Below are 19069 nucleotides of genomic sequence, written 5' to 3' on the forward strand. Positions count from 1 at the left end.
TGTCATTTCCTTTGTTGTTTTGGGTTCAAGTTTATAAACCTTTTCTGTGTTTCTGTGTTGTAGAGAGGATCCTTTAGCATTTGTTGAAGAGCTGGTTTGGTGGTGCTGAATTCTCTCAGCTTTTCCTTGCCTGTAAAGCTTTTGATTTCTCCTTCATGTTTGAATGAGACCCTTGCTGGGCATAATAATATGGGTTGTAGGTTTTTCTTTTCATTACTTTATGTATGTTCTGCCTTTCCCTTCTGGTGTGAAGAGTTTCTATTGAAAGATCAGCTGTTACCCTTATGGGAATCCCCTTGTGTGTTATATGTTGCTTTTCCCTTTTTGCTTTTAATATTTTCTCTTTGTGTTTGATCTTTGTTAATTTGATTAATGTGTTCTTGAAGTGTTTTGCCTTGGGTTTACCCTGTTTGGGACCCTCTGGGTTTCTTGGACTTGGGTGGCTATTTCCTTACCCAACTTAGGGAAGTTTTCAACTATTATCTCCTCAAGTATTTTCTCATGCCCTTTCTTTTTGTCTTCTTCTTCTGGGACTCCTATGATTTGAATGTTGGGGCACTTAACATTATCCCAGAGGTTTCTGAGGTTGTCCTCATTTCTTTTAATTCTTTTTTTCTTTTTCCCTCTTTGCTTCATTTATTTCCACCATTCTATCTACCCCCTTACTTATCTTATACTCTGCCTTGTTATTCTATGTTGGTTCCCTCCAGAGTGATGCTGATCTCAGTTATTGCATTATTCATTATTGATTGACTCTTCTTTATTTCCTCTAGGTCCTTGTTACATATTTCTTGCAACTTCTCAATCTTTTTCTCTAGTCTATTTATCTGTAACTCCATATTGTTTTCAAAATTTTGGATCATCTTTACTACTCTGAATCTTTTTCAGGTAGACTTCTTGTCTCCTCCTCTTCTGTTTGGTTGGGTGGGCATTTATCATGTTCCCTTACCTGCTGAATATTTCTCTGCCTTTTCATTTCATTAGGATTGCTGTGTCTGGAGTGCCCTTTCTGTAGGTTGGAAGTTCATGGTTCCTCTTTACTGTGGAGATTGCTCCCTGTGGGTGGGGTTGTACTAGTGGTTTTTCAAGGTTTCCTGGTTTGGGGAGCTTGTGTCTGTGTTCTGGTGGGTGGAGCTGGATCTCTTCTCTCTGAAGTGCAATGAAGTGTCCAGTAGTGAGTTTTGGGGCATCTATGAGTTTGGCCTGGCTTTGGGCAGCCTGTCTTTTAATGCTCAGGGCTATGTTCCTGCTTTGCTGGGGAATTACCATGGTATGTCTTGCTCTGGAACTAGTTGGTTCTTGGGTTGGTCTTGGTTTCAGTGTAGGTTTGGAGACTTCTGGGTGAGCTCTTGTCTATTAATGTTCCCTGGAATCAGGAATTCTCTGATGTTCTCAAGTTTTGAAGTTAAACTCCTGCCTCTGGGTTTCAGTCTTATTCTTACAGTGGCCTCAAGACATCTCCATCCATACAGCACAGATGATAAAACATCTAGGTTAATGGTGAAACAATTCTCCACAGCGAGGGCCACCAGGAGGGATTCACAAAGTTACATGGAGAAGAGAGGAAGGAGGAGAGAGATAGAGGTGATCAGAAGGAGAAGAGGGGAATCGAAAGGAGAGAGACCAATCTAGCCAGTAATCAGTTCCCTAAGTATTCTCCACAGACTGGATCACCCAGAGCGATTCACAGAGTTAAGAAGAGAAGAGAAGGAGGGAGGAGATGGGGCAACCAGGGTTGGTGGGGGGAGGCAGAATCAAAAGGGGAGAGAGCAATCAAGACAGTAAGCACACCCCTAAGTAAAAATGGGTACTGAAGATTGGATTCCTAAAGGTACAAAATTGATCACAAATACAAAAAGCAAAGATTAAAAATCTAGAGTAGAGGTTACACTCTCAAAAGTCCAATATTAAAAATACAAAACAAAATCAATCATGAAAATTATAATGTGTGTGTGTGTGTGTGTGTGTGTGTGTGTGTGTGTGTGTATGAAATTTGCTTTAAAATTTGGGCTTTACTTTGCAAGGTTGTCTACTTGCAAAAATAAACTACTAAAAATAGACCCTACTAAAAATAGGGTCTACTATTTTGCAATAGTAGGTTATAAAATTAAAATTAAAGGAGTAATAAAGAACTTAAATATAAAAAAATTAAAATAGTAAAAATATATCTAGGAATTTCTCTGGAACTGTTGTGGGCATTGTGGGGTCAGTTCAGTTTCAGATAGTTCCTTGTTCCAGCTTGTAGTTGTTCTCAAGTTCTATAGGCCCCTTCCAATTCTTAGTCAGTGTTAACTACAGGGTTTTAATCTGTTGCACCTGTCACTTCCAGAGCGGTTCCCTCTTCTGTGTTTATTTTGGATTCCTCTGTTTGCAAGTCTCTTCAGAGTCTAATTTTCACCCTAACACAAGGGGGCAAAGGTGTTCACTTATTTAGGCTCACTTATTCAGTTGTGCTGTGGGGAGGGAGGAACACTGCAAACGAATATCACTGGTGTGTACCAAGAGTGCTCACCCTGTATGGACCACACTGGGTTTTCCTTGGGTCATGGCAGCGTGTGTTTTCCTAGTTTACACTGCTCAGGCTCCAGGGTGCTCTACAGGAGTACTGCCCAAAATGGACCCTGCGTTTCATGCACATTCCAGGTCTGAGCTGCTCAGGTTCAGGTTCTCATGTACTCCTCAAGTGCACAGACTCGGTTGGGTGTGCATTCTTTGACCTTCCCAGGTCTGAGCCGCTCAGATGACCAGGTGCTTGGCAAGCACACTGTTCCAGGTGTGCCATGTGTCTCCTCTGGGGGGCTGATCTCAGGTTTAGACTCTCCTGGCAGTTGTCAACAATTCAGGATCCCAGGAAGACGTGGTTAGCAACTGGGAGCCTGATCACAGTTGGGTTGAGGATGCCAGTCTCTGGGGACGAGATTGCCCTTGTCTTCCAGCTCTGGCTGTTGCATGCCTGCCTCTCTGCCTTGGGTGATGGGGGAGTGGCCTGTATGCAGTTGACCAGCTCTCCTTTCATATTCACTCAATCCTTTGTTCTGTGAGTGAGCCAGGCTGTGTATTAGGTTAGAGTCTTTCATGGGAAAGTTCTCTCTCTCTTTTTCCTCTCTCTCTGGCTATCCACAGTTTGGGCTGCTACTTCACGTTAGCTCCCTCAGATTGCCCTCAGGGCATTCAGTCCCAGTCCTTACCCTCAGTACACAACCCACGCCTCCCTGTCCAGCCCCAGCTGGCTGGTGGTGGAAGACAGCGTCTGGGCTACTTCTCTGCTGGGTTTCAGTTAGGCAATTTGTTTTTGTTTTTTTTTGTTTTTTCTCCCAGTTATGTTTCCCTCTGAGATTCCAAAACTCCCTAAAGACCCACTGGTGAGAGGACTTCCTGCTGTTTGGAAACTTCTCCTCCTTCACAACTCCTTCCCCAGAATGTCTCTCTTTTTGTCTTTTATATTTTGTTCTACTTCTTTTCGAAGAGAATGGGCTGCTTTTCTGGATGTCTGGTGTCCTCTGCCAGCATTCAGAAGTTGTTTTTTGGAAGCTTCTCAGCATTCAAATGATCTTCTGATGAATTTGTGGTGGAGAAAGTGGTCTCCCTGTCCTATTCCTCTGCCATCTTGGGGCCAACCTCCTCTCCCACACACACCCCCAATTTGTTAAAAGGAAACTACTGAGATGGAAATCTCTGGTAAAACAATCATCAAATTATCCAGCCATTTCTACAAGGTTGGGATTCTTCTTCCAGAAGAAATGATTTCAAATTACTTTGAGGGCAGAGGTTTTCAAAAATTAGTAGATGTCAGAGAAACCCAGAAGGCTTGTTAATTCACAGATTGCTGGGCAGTGTCTCTGGAAGTCCCCCACCCCACCCCCTCCCCCTGCCCAGTGGGCAGAACTTTAAGTATTAGGCATTAATTTCCCACTCACATTTCGGTATATGGATTCTTATCCAACTTTTATCTAAAAGCACTTATTCTTTATTATTTAAAATCAAAGTAAAGTCATTAATATACAGGAAAAGTAAACCTTTCAGAGTCAAGCTAGATCTTAATGCACTATGTTGTAATAACAACTGGACTTTTATTTTTTACCAGTAGTGATATAATTGGCTACATTTTGCAGTGGGCCAATTAGGATAGGCATTGGTATAATTGAATAGAAAAGAAATTACTGATCAAATTGGATAGAAAATAATTTATTGATCAAATCAGTCCCTCACCAGCACATCTACATATCCAAATCTTTATTATGTTAACATGTAATTAATGGAATATTACTAGGACATGTTTTACATCTTGTTATCCTACTTTTGGATTACAGTGCATTTTACTCTGAGAGTATATCTCAGGTTGGATCAGTCACATTTCAAGTGCTCAGTAGGGACAGTGGTTAACAGCTCTGTATTGGGCAGTGCAGGTTTATAGGATATTTTCAGGTAACACTTGTCATTAGTGTTTTTGCTTGTTTGTTTGTTTTTTTAAGGAAAGATTTTTGGTTTTGTTAAATGCCTGGACTTTAGAAAGTGATGGAGAGTACATTAATAACAGATTAAAAGTGATGATGTCCAATACACTGGACATAGCATTAAAAAACTGAAAAAAATAGAACACATTACTCTGGTATTAAAATACTGCATAAGTTAAAAAGTCACAAAATGAGTGAAATTCCTATATGATTTGTCTGTTTCACTGTTCTTTTCTGAAAGGAAGAAAATAGCCCTAAGTCGTAGACTAGGTGGCAAATATAAACATTTCACTAAAGATATAGAGATAGTAAATACACATCTGAAAAAATGATCATGAATCCTTAGGGAAATGAAAATAAAACAACAGTGAGATAGCATGACAAACTTATCAAAAGGATCGAAATTAAGAATAATGGATCAGAGGAAAAATAATAATTTTTTAAAAAGATAAGCATATTCCTAATAAAAACTAATATCCTGGAAGTTTATCCTCTACCCTATTTATGTAAATACATATATGCACCATATATTAAAGTGACAGCTTCCTTAAAAAAAAAAAAAAAAAAGATTGACCAAGTGAAGTATTCACTAGGATACAGGAGGAAATGGACCTCTCAAACACTGCTGGGAATAATGAAAAAAAAAAAAAAAATTCCCAAGCAGTCCAGTGGCTAGGACCCCAGCTGTTCACTGCTCAGGGCCCAGGTTCAATCCCTAGTTAGGAAATTAAGATCCCACAAGCCATGCAGTGTGGCAAAAAAAAAAAAAAAAAAAAGAAAGAAAGAAAGAAAAGGTATAATTAGTTCAGACCATAATTTGCTAATTTGTTAAAGTTAACACTCACCTATCTTATGACTCACACCTTGCACTCTGAGTTATTGAAGAAAAGATAAATGAAACATATATCCACATAAAGAATTATACACAAATGTTTTACCAGCTTTTTTTTTCAATAGTCAAAAATTAGGAAAACTGAAAATGTCCATAAGCAAATGAATGGATAATAGTGGTATATCCAAAAGCAAGAATATTTCTTAGAAAAAAAAGTCTGAGCCACTCATACATTATTGATGACTCTTCAAGTATTTATGCAGCATAAATAAAAGCAGGAGAAAGAGTGAATACTTTGATTCCCATCATATGAATTCTAGAAAATGCAACATGATCTGTTATAATGGAACATAAATCAATGGTTACATGGAGGGCTGTGGAGGGCAAGGAGAGAGAGTATAAAAGGTCATGAAATAAACATACAGTAACATAGCCATTACCATGACTGTGATAATGGTTTTACTTCCATAAGTATTTCAGAACTCATCAGATAGCTTTTGAAATTATCCACAATTTTAAAACAAACAAAAAAACAAAAAAACCTCTATGTCCAACTTTCTGGAAAGTAGGTTTGGCAATCCTACATTCATTCCACTTTCTCAGGCCCTTTGTGGATCAGTTTTACCTCAAAGATAGCAAATAGAGTGAGCAATGAAGGACCTTCCACCTGAATCAACAGGAATGTGACCTGGGTCACAGATACATTTGTGGAATAGATTCTCCTTTTCTCTATCTTTATTCTTTTCTACCTGCCGCACTCTTGGTAGGATCTGGGGGTGGGGGTGGGGGGTGGGAATTCCCCTCAGCACTGCTGACATCCCCTGTGAACAAAAGAAAATATTTATGCTGTTCCCAGAAACAGTTATGTTGTCACATCTGACCCCTCCTCAGGGTGATCTAAGTCTCCTGAAACTCATCATAGCATCCAGGTCTGAAATGAGGACAAGAAAGCTATGCAGTCTTTCACAGGAGGCCATGGGAAGAAATGCAAATTTGGCAAAAACTAGTAAGCTAATTTCTGCCTCTGGGTTTACTCCTCTGAGGCACAGAAAGCTTGATACCCACATGAAATTTTCACACCTCTTCATGCTTGTAGAGCCCAATTCAGTTTATAAAACACACTACATGGTAAATGGAATGTCCAAGATTAAGGAGGACTTAAACAGTAGAGTCTTTGTTATTGTACAAACCAAAGCAATGGTCAGGCAGATTTGCCAGCAATGCCTGGCAATTCTTAATTGGTGACTCAGAGGCTAGAAAAATTCATCACAAGTATCTTCATACCAACATGTCCCTGGAAATTGTGGTCCTTCTCTGCATGTTCCCAGATGAACTCCTGATGTTCTCTGGGCCAATACTGCATCAGGCCAATGCAAAAACTGTTCAGAAAGGGAAGGAAGACATTCCAAGGATTCAGGCTAATCCTAATTTCCTCCAACATATGAGAGAACAGGGTGGAGTTCCCTGAACTTGCTGGGGTACTGACTGATGGATACTGTGGAGACCTGCCAGGTTAGAGGTGAAATGAATTTGGTGACAGAAACTGCAAGTGATGTTAATCTATTAAGAGCAGATTAGTGTGCAACACAGTTACATGTGCTTCATGTAATTATGAAGAATCTCTTTACTCTTGGTGTTTGGATTTATGAGGCAACTAATGTCTCGCGGTTTTGTCCAGTGTCATTACACTGAACAAGGAAACTATACATTTCTTATATATCTAAGGCCTTTTGCCAGTGTGAATTCTCTCGTGCTGAGAGATTTTTGGCTAAAAGAATTCCTACATCTGAGGCAGTCATATAGCTTTTCTCTGGTATGAACTCTCTGATGATAATGAAGGGTGGAATGAGAGGTAAAAGACTTCCCACATTCACTGCATTCATAAGGCCTTTCTTCTGTGTGAACTCTCTGATGAATAATGAGGTGAATTCTTTGAGTAAAGGATTTCCCACAGTCACTACATTCATGAGGCCTTACTCCTGTATGAACTCTCCAATGTCGAATGAGTACTGAGCTATTGGTAAAAGATTTCCCACAGTCACTGCACTTATAAGGCCATTCTCCATTGTCTACCCTCTGATGACAGCCAAGGGCAGAGACAAAAGTAAAAGACATCTCACATTCACTGTACTCATAAGGCCTTTCTCCAGTGTGAACTCTCTAGTGTTTAGAGAGGTATGAACTCTGGCTAAAGGATCTCCCACAATCAGTACATTCATAAGGCTTTTCTCCAGTGTGAACTCTCAGGTGTTATTCAGTTGGGAACTATCCCTACAAGATTTCCCACATTCACTTCAGTAAAATGTCCTTTCTACTGTGTGAACTCTCTGATGACAATGGAGGGTAGTTCCGTTCAGTTCAGTCACTCAGTCGTTTCTGACTCTTTGTGTCCCCATGAATCACAGCACGCCAGGCCTCCCTGTTCATCACTGACTCCCAGAATTTACCCAAACTCATGTCCATCGAGTCAATGATGCCATCCAGCTATCTCATCCTCTGTCTTCCTCCTCTCCTCCTGCCCCCAATCCCTCCCAGCATCAGGGTCTTTTCCAATGAGTCAACTCTTCGCATGAGGTGGCCAAAATATTGGAGTTTCAGCTTCAGCATCAATCCTTCCAATGAACACCCAGGACTGATCTCCTTTAGGATGGACTAGTTGGATCTCCTTGCAGTCCAAGGGACTCTCAAGAGTCTTCTCCAACACCACAGTCCAAAAGCATCAAGAGTTAGAGGTAAAACATTTGCTGCACTCATAAGGCCTTTCTCCTGTGTTAACTCTACAGTGTCAATGAGTATTGGTCCATTGATAAAGGATTTCCCACAGTCACTGCACTCATAAGGTTTTTCTCGTGTATGAACTCTCTGATGATAACAGAGGGAAGAACCACAGGTAAAAGATTTCCCACATTCACTACATTCAAAGGCCCTTTCTCCAGTGTGAACTTTCTGGTGTTGAGATAGGAAAGACTTATGGCTAAAGGATTTCCCACATTCACTGCACTCATAAGACCTTTCTCCTGTGTGAATTCTTCGGTATATAATGAGGTCATTTATTTGGGTAAAAGACCTCCCACAATCAGTACACTCATATGGCCTTTCTCCTGTGTAAATTCTCTGATGATAATGCAGGCCAGAGCTAGAGGTAAAAGACTTTCCACATTCCCCACATTTATGAGTCTTCTCTCTAGTGTGAACTCTCTGACGATAATGGAGGGCAGAGCTAGAAGTAAAAGATTTCCCACAATCACTGCACTCATAAGGCCTTTCTCTTGTATGAACCCTCAAATGTTCAATTACATCAGATTTTCATTTAAATGACTTTCTACATTCAGGGCATTCATAACTCATTTCTCCAGTGTGAACTGTCCATTGCTGAATAAAGATGGAGCTATGGCCAGAAGATTGTGCACAATGATAGCAACCATGGCAATTTTCTCCAGTGTTACTCCTCTGAGGATAAATGAGGAAAAATTCTAGGCTAAAGGATTTCCCACACTTGCTGCACTTGTACTGCCTTGCCCTAGTATGAATTCTTTGATTTTGAATGAGGGCTGAACTTCCTCTAAAAGATTTTCACAGTCACCACACTCATAAAGCCTGTCACCAGTGTGGACTTTTTGGTGCACAATAAATGATGATCTATACTTGAGTTTCCCCCCACATTTACTGCACACAAAACATTGTCTTTCAGTGTAGGCAGTCTGGTCCTGAACAAGTGTGTGTTTGGGCTGAAGACTTTCTTGCATTCTTCCCTGGTACAATGATTTTTTTGCTTTGTAAAGTTTCCATGCAGTGGGTGACTGTATTTGGCTTCTCCCCAATGTGACTGACCTGTTCCTTCAGATGTTCTGAAGTGGCTCAGAAGTCATCCCTAAATTTCTTGCTGGTTAAAGGTTCCTCTTACACATGGAAATTGGAGCTCTTCAAAAATGAAAGCCTGTTCATACTGATTATTAATGGTTTATCTTACATGTGCTGCTCCTGGTGCTGTTGAGGGTCTGCACTGAAATAAAATCATTTGCACATGCCCTACAAATCAGTAGTTTCTTGCTGTGTTGTGTTCCCTGCTTCTCAGCCAAATGGATAATGCCTCTCATGACTGGACCACACACTTCTCAGGGGGTGAATGTTCTGAGAAGATGAAGGCTTCTTGCAAGTCCTGGCCTGTGACACTCCCACAGAAACACTCTGTTCAAAGGAAGCCTCAATTTCTCCTCTCCACTGCAGAAACCCAGTGAGGATATAAGTTCTCCAGCATCACATCACAGTACAGGCATCTCTGAGCCACATCAAGAAGCTTCGATTCCTTCCAGGTGAAGGACAGGGCAATGGCCTCAAAGGTCACACCACCCTGAGGCGGGTCCCTCAGTGCTGCTGCTGCCATTGGACTCTGGCCAGAGCAGGGCTGGAAGCCATGAAAGTGAAAGTGTTATTCACTCAGATGTGTCCAACTCTTTGCTACCCCATGGACTGTAGCCCATTAGGCTCCTCTGTCCATGGAATTCTCCAGGCAAGAATACTGGAGTGGGTAACCATTCCCTTCCCCAGAGGATCTTCCCAACCCAGGGATTGAACCTGTATCTCCTGCATTTCAGGCAGATTCTTTACTGTCTGAGTCATGAGGGAAGCCCAAATCAGCTGTATGTGTGTGTGTGTGTGTGTGTGTGTGTGTGTGTGTATTATAATATATATATATATACATATATATATATTATATACACACACACACATATATATATACATATACATATATCACCCTCCCTCTCAGATCTCCCTCCCTTCCCATCCATCTCACCCCTCTAGACCATCACACAACACTGATCTGAGCTCCCTGTGCTATACAGTAATTTCCCACTAGCTATCTATTTTACACATAGCAGTGTATTTATGTCAATCCTAATCTCCCAATTCATCCCACTCTCCTGTTCTCATGTCACATGTCTATTCTGTAAGTCTGCATCCTACCTATCCTACAAATATGTTCATCTGTACCATTTTTTTAGATTCCACATATATAGTTCATTCTTAAGTAAAATACTGATGGAACAAAAAATTGTCAGCTGTTCCTCCTACTTTTCAATACTGTTTCAAATTTATGCTGCCTTGTACTTGTGGCGTTTTTATTAACTATTCTCTACATCCCTGGGTGGCACACAGAGCTATAAGTCTGACAGAGACAGATCCTTGCCCTCAGTATTATAAATGATCAGTTAAAATCCAATTATGGAGGAGGAGCCAAGATGGTGGAGGATTAGGACGGGGAGACCACTTTCTCCCCTGCAAATTCATCAAAAGAACATTTGAACACTGAGCAAACTTCACAAAACAACTTCTGACCACTAGCAGAAGATATCAGGCACCCAGAAAAGCAGACCATCGTCTTCGAAAGGAGGTAGGACAAAATATAAAAGATAAAAAGAGAGACAAAAGAGCTAAGGACGGAGACCCGTTCCAGGAAGGGAATCATAATAGAGGAAGTTTCCAAACACCAGGAAACCCTCTCACGGGCGGGTCTGGGGGAAGTTTTCAAATCTCGAAGGGCAACCTAACTGGGAGGAAAAATAAATAAAACTCACAGATTACATGCCTAAAAGCAACTCCCAGCAGAAAAGCACCCCAGACGCCCGCATCCGCCACCAGCAAGTGAGGGCGGAACGGAGAGGAGCCCTGCATTGCTTAGGGTAAGGACCGGGCCCGAATGCCCTAAGGGCAGTCAGAGGGAGCTAACCTGAGATAACAACTTAAACTGTGGGATAGCAAGTGAGAGAGAGAAAATTAACCTGCCGGCCATTCGCAGAACAAAGGGAATGAGCAATTCCAGAGAAGAGCTAGCCTGCGGCAGACCGGCCATCCCCACCATCCCCGCTGGAGGCAGGAGGCAGGGGGGAGGGGAAAGGGGCAAACTCGGCCCCGGAGACAGCACCCCCTAGCAAACTGCAAAAGGCCTCCAGTTTCTAACCAAAGACTTCCTGAGATTCTGGATGGTCGATATCTGCCGGGAGGGTCACAGCTAGAGGCCAGCTCCCGAGAATAGACACCAGCTGCACGCACCCGACTGGTGCACGTGGAAATTGAGGCTGGGACCGCGGAGAGGAGAAGGCACACCGCACCCAGGGAGAGTGCGCCCATCAAGCTCCTGGCTGCCTGAGCTGCTCCGGCCAGGTAAGGCACAAAACACAGGCCCAACCGAATCTGCACTTTTGTGTAGTACCCGAAAACTGGAACCGCACGCAACGCAGGGCCTGCTCCATATAGAGCAGCCGGGAGCCTGAGCAGTGTAGACGGGGAGAGCACACACCCGTGAGCGAGGGCAAACCCAGTGTGGCCAGAGCACTGTGAGTGCTACCCACACACAGCGATATCTGTCTGCAGCGCCCCTTCCTCCCCGCAGCACGACTGAACAAGCAAACCTAAACAAGAGACCAGCTCTGCCCGCCTGTGTCAGGGCAGAAATTAGACACTGAAGAGATCTGCAAACAGAAGCCAAATAAACAAAGGGAACCGCTTCAGAATGGACGGGTGCAACAGATTAAAATCCCTGTAGATAGCACCAACTACACGGAAAGGGGCCTATAGGTATCGAGAAATGTTAGCTGGAACGAAGAGCTATCTGAAACTGAACGAAATCCACACGACAACAACAGCTCCAGAGAAATTCCTATATATATTTTTACTTTTTTTTTTAATTAAATTTTTTTCTTTTCTTTTCTTTTATTATTTTTTCTCTTTTATTTTCTTTTAAAATCCCCTATTACTCCCCCATTACTCCTTAACTTTCATTTTAATTTTCATATATTTTTACTATTTTTTTAATTAGGAACAAAATTTTTTTGTGTGTTATATTTTTTTTCTCTTATTTTCTTTTAAAGTCCTCTATTACTCCTCTATTACTCCTTAATTTTCCTTTTCATTTCACAATAACCTTGCAAAAAAATAAAAGGAGAAGGCCTATTTTTAAACCAAACTTCATATATATTTCTAAAATTTTTTGTATTTTTATTTTTGTTTTTAATATTGTATTTTTAAGAGTCTAACCTCTACTCTAGATTTTTAATCTTTGTTTTTCAGTATTTGATATCAGTTTTGGACATTTAAGAATCCAATATTCAGTACCTATTTTTACTCAGGAGTGTGTTGATTACTCTCTCCCACTTTTGACTCTCCGTTTTCGACCTCAGAACACCTCTATCACCTCACTTACCCTTCTCTTCCCAATCCAATTCTGTGAATCTCTGTGACTGTCTGGGCTATGGAGAACACTTTGGGAACAGAGAACTGTGTAGATCTGTCTCTCTCCTCTTGAGTCCCCCTTTTTCTCCTCCTGCTCATCTCTATCTCCCTCCTCCCTCTCCTCTTCTTCATGTAACTCTGTGAACCTCTCTGGGTGTCCCTCATGGTGGAGAATCTTTTTACCATTAATCTAGAAGTTTTATTATCAGTGCTGTATAGTTGGAGAAGTCTTGAGACTACTGGATGAATAAAACTGAAATCCAGAGGCAGGAGACTTAAGCCCAAAATCTGAGACACCAGAAAACTCCTGACTACATGGAACATTAAGGAAAAGGAGACCATCCAAAATCCTCCATACCTACATTGAACCCAACCACCACCCAAGAGCCAATAAGTTCCAGAGCAAGACATACCACTCAAATTCTCCAGCAACACAGGAATGTAGCCCTGAGCGTCAACATACAGGCTGCCCAAAGTCACACCTAACACATAGACCCATCTCAAAACTCATTACTGGACACTCCATTGCACTCCAGAGAGAAGAAATCCAGTTCCACGCACCAGAACACCGATGCAAGCTTCCCTAACCAGGAAACCTTCACAAGCCAATTGTCAAACCCCACCCATTGAGGGAAACCTCCATATTAAAAAGGAACCACAGACCACCAGAATACAGAAAGCCCACTCCAGACACAGCAATCTAAACAAGATGAAAAGGCAGAGAAATACCCAACAGGTAAAGGAACATGAAAAATGCCCACCAAGTCAAACAAAAGAGGAGGAGATAGGGAATCTACCTGAAAAGGAATTTAGAATAATGATAATAAAAATGATCCAAAATCTTGAAAACAAAATGGAATTACAGATAAATAGCCTGGAGACAAAGATTGAGAAGATGCAAGAAATGTTTAATAAGGACCTAGAAGAAATAAAAAAAGAGTCAATTAAACATGAATAATGCAATAAATGAGATCAAAAACATTCTGGAGGGAACCAAGAGTAGAATAATGGAGACAGAAGATAGGATAAGTGAGGTAGAAGATAAAATGGTGGAAATAAATGAAGCAGAGAGGAAAAAAGAAAAAAGAATCAAAAGAAATGAGGACAACCTCAGGGACCTCTGGGACAATGTGAAATGCCCCAACATTCAAATCATAGGAGTCCCAGAAGAAGACAAAAAGAAAGGCCATGAGAAAATACTAGAGGATATAATAGCTGAAAACTTCCCTAAAATGGGGAAGGAAATAGCCACCCAAGTCCAAGAAACCCAGAGAGCCCCAAACAGGATAAACCCAAGGCGAAACACCCCAAGACACATATTAATCAAATTAACAAAGATCAAATATAAAGAACAAATATTAAAAGCAGCAAGGGAGAAACAACAAATAACACACAAAGGGATTCCCATAAGGATAACAGCTGATCTATCAATACAAATCCTTAAGGCCGAAAGGGAATGGCAGGACATCCTTCAAGTAATGAAAGAGAATAACCTACAAACTAGATTACTGTACCCAGCAAGGATCTCATTAAGATATGAAGGAGAATGCAAAAGATTTACAGACAAGCAAAAGCTGAGAGAATTCAGCACCATCAAACCAGCTCTTCAACAAATGCTAAAGGATCTTCTCCAGACAGGAAACACAGAAAGGCTGTGTAAATGAGAACCCAAAACAACAAAGTAAATGGCAACGGGACCATACCTATCAATAATTACCTTAAATGTAAATGGGTTGAATGCCCCAACCAAAAGACAAAGACTGGCTGAATGGATACAAAAACAAGACCCCTATACATGCTGTCTACAAGAGACCCAGGTCAAAACAAGGGACACATATAGACTACAAGTGAAGGGCTAGAAAAAAATATTTCACGCAAACGGAGACCAAAAAAAAGCAGGAGTCGCAATACTCATATCAGATAAAATAGACTTTAAAGTAAAGGCTGTGAAAAGAGACAAAGGACACTACATAATGATCAAAGGATCAATCAAAGAAGAAGATATAACAATTATAAATATATATGCACCCAACATAGGAGCACCACAATATGTAGGGCAAACACTAATGAGTATGAAAGAGGAAATTAATAGCAACACAATAATAGTGGGAGACTTTAATACCCCACTCACAGCTATGGATAGATCAACTAAACAGATAATTAACAAGGAAACACACACTTTAAATGACACAATGGACCAGCTAGACCTAATTGATATCTATAGGACATTTCACCCCAAAACAATCAACTTCACCCTTTTCTCAAGTGCACACAGAACCTTCTCCAGAATAGATCACATCCTTGGCCATAAATCTAGCCTTGGTAAATTCAAAAAAATTGAAATCATTCCAGTCATCTTTTCTGACCACAGTGTGGTAAGATTAGATCTCAATTACAGGAAAAAAATTATTAAAAATTCAAACATATGGAGGCTAAATAACACGCTTCTGAATAACCAACAAATCATTGAAGAAATCAAAAAAGAAATCAAAATATGCATAGAAACGAATGAAAATGAAAACACAGCAACCCGAAACCTATAGGACACTGTAAAAGCAGTGCTAAGGGAAGGTTCATAGCATTACAGGCTTACCTCAAGAAACAAGAAAAAAGTCAAATAAATAACCTAACTCTACACATAAAGCAACTAGGGAAGGAAGAAATTAAGAACCCCAGGGTTAGTAGAGGGAAAGAAATATTTAAAATTAGGGCAGAAATAAATGCAAAAGAAACTGAAGAAACCATAGCAAAAATCAACAAAGCTAAAAGCTGGTTTTTTGAAAAAAATAAACAAAATTGACAAACCATTAGCAAGACTCATTAAGAAACAAAGGGAGAAGAACCAAATTAACAAAATTAGAGATGAAAATGGAGAGATCACGACAGACAACACTGAAATACAAAGGATCATATGAGACTACTACCAGCAGCTCTATGCCAATAAAATGGACAACTTGGAAGAAATGGACAAATTCTTAAAAAAGTATAGCTTTCCAAAACTGAACCAGGAAGAAATAGAAGATCTTAACAGACCCATCACAAGCAAGGAAATCGAAACTGTAATCAGAAATCTTCCAGCAAACAAAAGCCCAGGACCAGATGGCTTCATAGCTGAATTCTACCAAAAATTTAGAGAAGAGCTAACACCTATCTTACTCAAACTCTTCGAGAAAATTTCAGAAGAAGGTAAACTTTCAAGCTCATTCTATGAGGCCACCATCACCCTAATTCCAAAACCAGACAAAGATGCCACAAAAAAAGAAAACTACAGGCCAATATCACTGATGAACATAGATGCAAAAATCCTTAACAAAATTCTAGCAAACAGAATTCAACAACATATTAAAAAAATCATGCATCATGACCAAGTGGGCTTTATCCCAGGAATGCAAGGATTCTTTAATATTCACAAATCAATCAATGTATTACACCACATTAACAAAATTGAAAGATAAAAACCATATGATTATCTCAATAGATGCAGAAAAAGCCTTTGACAAAATACAGCATCCATTTATGATTAAAACTCTCCAGAAAACAGGAATGGAAGGAACATACCTCAACATAATAAAAGCTATATATGACAAACCCACAGCAAGCATTATCCTCAATGGTGAAAAATTGAAAGTATTTACCCTGAAATCAGGAACAAGACAGGGGTGCCCACTCTCACCACTACTATTCAACATAGTGTTGGAAGTTTTGGCCACAGCAATCAGAACAGAAAAAGAAGCAAAAGGAATCCAGATAGGAAAAGAAGAAGTGAAACTCTCGCTGTTCACAGATGACATGATCCTCTATATAGAAAACCCTAAAGATTCTACCAGAAAATTACTAGAGCTAACCAATGAATATAGTAAACTTGCAGGATATAAAATTAACACACAGAAATCCTTTGCATTCCTATACACTAACAATGAGAAAACAGAAAGGGAAATTAAGGAAACAATACCATTCACCATTGCAACAAAAAGAATAAAATACTTAGGAGTATATCTACCTAAAGAAACAAAAGACCTATACATAGAAGACTATAAAACATTGATTAAAGAAATCAAAGAGGACACAAACAGATGGAGAAATATATTGTGTTCATGGATTGGAAAAATCAATATTGTCAAAATGGCTATACTACCCAAAGCAGTCTATAGATTCAATGCAATCCCTATCAAGCTACCAATGGTATTTTACACAGAACTAGAACAAATCATTTCACAATTTGTATGGAAATACAAAAAACCTCAAATAGCCAAAGTAATCTTGAGAAAGAAGAATGGAATTGGAGGAATCAACTTGCCTGACTTCAGACTATACTATAAAGCCACAGTCATCAAGACCGTATGGTACTGGCACAAAGACAGAAATATAGATCAATGGAACAGAATAGAAAGCCCAAAGATAAATCCATGAACCTATGGACACCTTATCTTCGACACAGGAGATAAGAATATACAATGGAAAAAAGACAACCTCTTTAACAAGTGGTGCTGGGAAAACTGATCATCCACTTGTAAAAGAATGAAACTCAAACACTTTCTAACACCATACACAAAAATAAACTCGAAATGGATTAAAGATCTAAATGTAAGACCAGAAACTATAAAACTCCTAGAGGAGAACATAGGCAAAGCACTCTCTGACATAAATCACAGCAGGATTCTCTATGATCCACCTCCCAGAATATTGGAAATAAAAGCAAGAATAAACAAATGGGACCTAATGAAACTTAAAAACTTTTGCACAACAAAGGAAACTATAAGCAAGGTGAAAAGACAGCCGTCAGATTGGGAGAAAATAATAGTAAACAAAGCAATAGACAAAGGATTAATCTCAAAAATATACAAGCAACTCCTGAAGCTCAATTCCAAAAAAAATAAATGACCCAATGAAAAAATGGGCCAAAGAACTAAACAGACATTTCTCCAAAGAAGACATACAAATGGCTAACAAACACATGAAAAGATGCTCAACATCACTCATTATTAGAGAAATGCAAATCAAAACCACAATGAGGTACCATTACACGCCAGTCAGGATGGCTGCTATCCAAAAGTCTACAAGCAATCAATGCTGGAGAGGGTGTGGAGAAAAGGGAACCCTCTTACACTGTTGGTGGGAATGCAAACTAGTACAGCCACTATGGAAAACAGTGTGGAAATTTCTTTAAAAAACTGGAAATGGTACTGCCATATGACCCAGCAATACCACTTCTGGGCATACACACTGAGGAAACCAGATCTGAAAGAGACACCCCAGTGTTCATTGCAGCACTGTTTATAATAGCCAGGATGCCCATCAGCAGATGAATGGATAAGGAAGCTGTAGTACATATACACCATGGAATATTACTCAGCCATTAAAAAGAATTCATTCGAATCAGTTCTAATGAGATAGATGAAACTGGAGCCCATTATACAGAGTGAAGTAAGCCAGAAAGATAAAGACCAATACAGTATACTAACACATATATATGGAATTTAGAAAGATGGTAATGATAACCCTATATGCAAAACAGAAAAAGAGACACAGATGTACAGAACAGAATTTTGGGCTCTGTGGGAAAAGACGAGGGTGGGATGTTTTGAGAGAACAGCATTGAAACATGTTTATTATCTAGGGTGAAACAGATCACCAGCCCAGGCTGGATGCATGAGACAAGTGCTCGGGCCTGGTGCACCGGGAAGACCCAAAGGATTTGGGTGGAGAGGGAGGTGGGAGGGGGGATTGTGATGGGGAATACTTGTAAATCTATGGCTGATTCATGTCAATGTATGACAAAAGCCACTACAATATTGTAAAGTAATTAGCCTCCAACTAATAAAAATAAATGAAAAAAAATCCAATTATTCACATATCTTTACTAGCCCATGAGAGGGCTTTGCTGGTGGCTCAGACAGCAAAGAATCCACCTGCAAAGGAGATCTGGCTTCGATCCCTGGGTTGAGAAGGTCCCCTGAAGAAGGGAATGGCTACCCACTCCAGTATTCTTTCCTGGAGAATCCTATGGACAGAGGAATCTGGCCAGCTACTGTACATGGGATTGCGAAGAGTCAGACACAACTGAGGAACTAACACTTCTCAGTTTCATTAGCCCATGAAGTCTTCCCTAATGAAACCTAGCTTGTAAGTATAGGAAGTACTGGTTGTAATCCACTGATATCAGTCATTTCTCTCAATAAGAGATGTGGGCACCTAGGTACACCCTCAGTTATGTCTTATGAATGTTTTGGGAAAGTGGCTCTTCTCTAAACCCCTCTAAATCCCTCTGGTCGCTGATCCTGTGACTCTTTTCTCATGAACATTCATCTTATTGGGCATTATTTGCTAATCACCTATCAACTCAAATATATTCCAGGAATGACAATGCAGCATAAATTGAGATGTAAGAGGGCAATCTTATAACTACTGCCTTTGAATATATGCAGGCAAGATCATACTCCTGTGGTCCAAATTCTTCCTACTGAACATCCTCACACTTTGCAGTGAATATTCACTGCAAATATATTTGCCCAATAATGTTGATCTTTGAATATACTATTCTCTGATATATTTT

At 40.1% G+C, this 19069-nt stretch overlaps 1 protein-coding gene across 1 annotated transcript in view; it reads right to left on the reverse strand.

Annotated features, from left to right (window-relative positions):
- Window positions 1-6021: 6021 nt before the first annotated feature.
- The window catches only part of LOC136157210 (zinc finger protein 154-like), an 83643-nt gene continuing 70595 nt past the window's right edge, over window positions 6022-19069 (reverse strand). The window contains 5 exon segments of the mRNA XM_065919201.1: window positions 6022-6107; window positions 7071-7346; window positions 7413-7528; window positions 8063-8566; window positions 11246-11554. Coding sequence (XP_065775273.1) covers window positions 6022-6107; window positions 7071-7346; window positions 7413-7528; window positions 8063-8566; window positions 11246-11554 — 1291 coding nt within the window.

This window comes from Muntiacus reevesi, chromosome 2 (assembly GCF_963930625.1).
Source record: "Muntiacus reevesi chromosome 2, mMunRee1.1, whole genome shotgun sequence".
In the NCBI taxonomy this organism is placed as follows: Eukaryota; Metazoa; Chordata; class Mammalia; order Artiodactyla; family Cervidae; genus Muntiacus; species Muntiacus reevesi.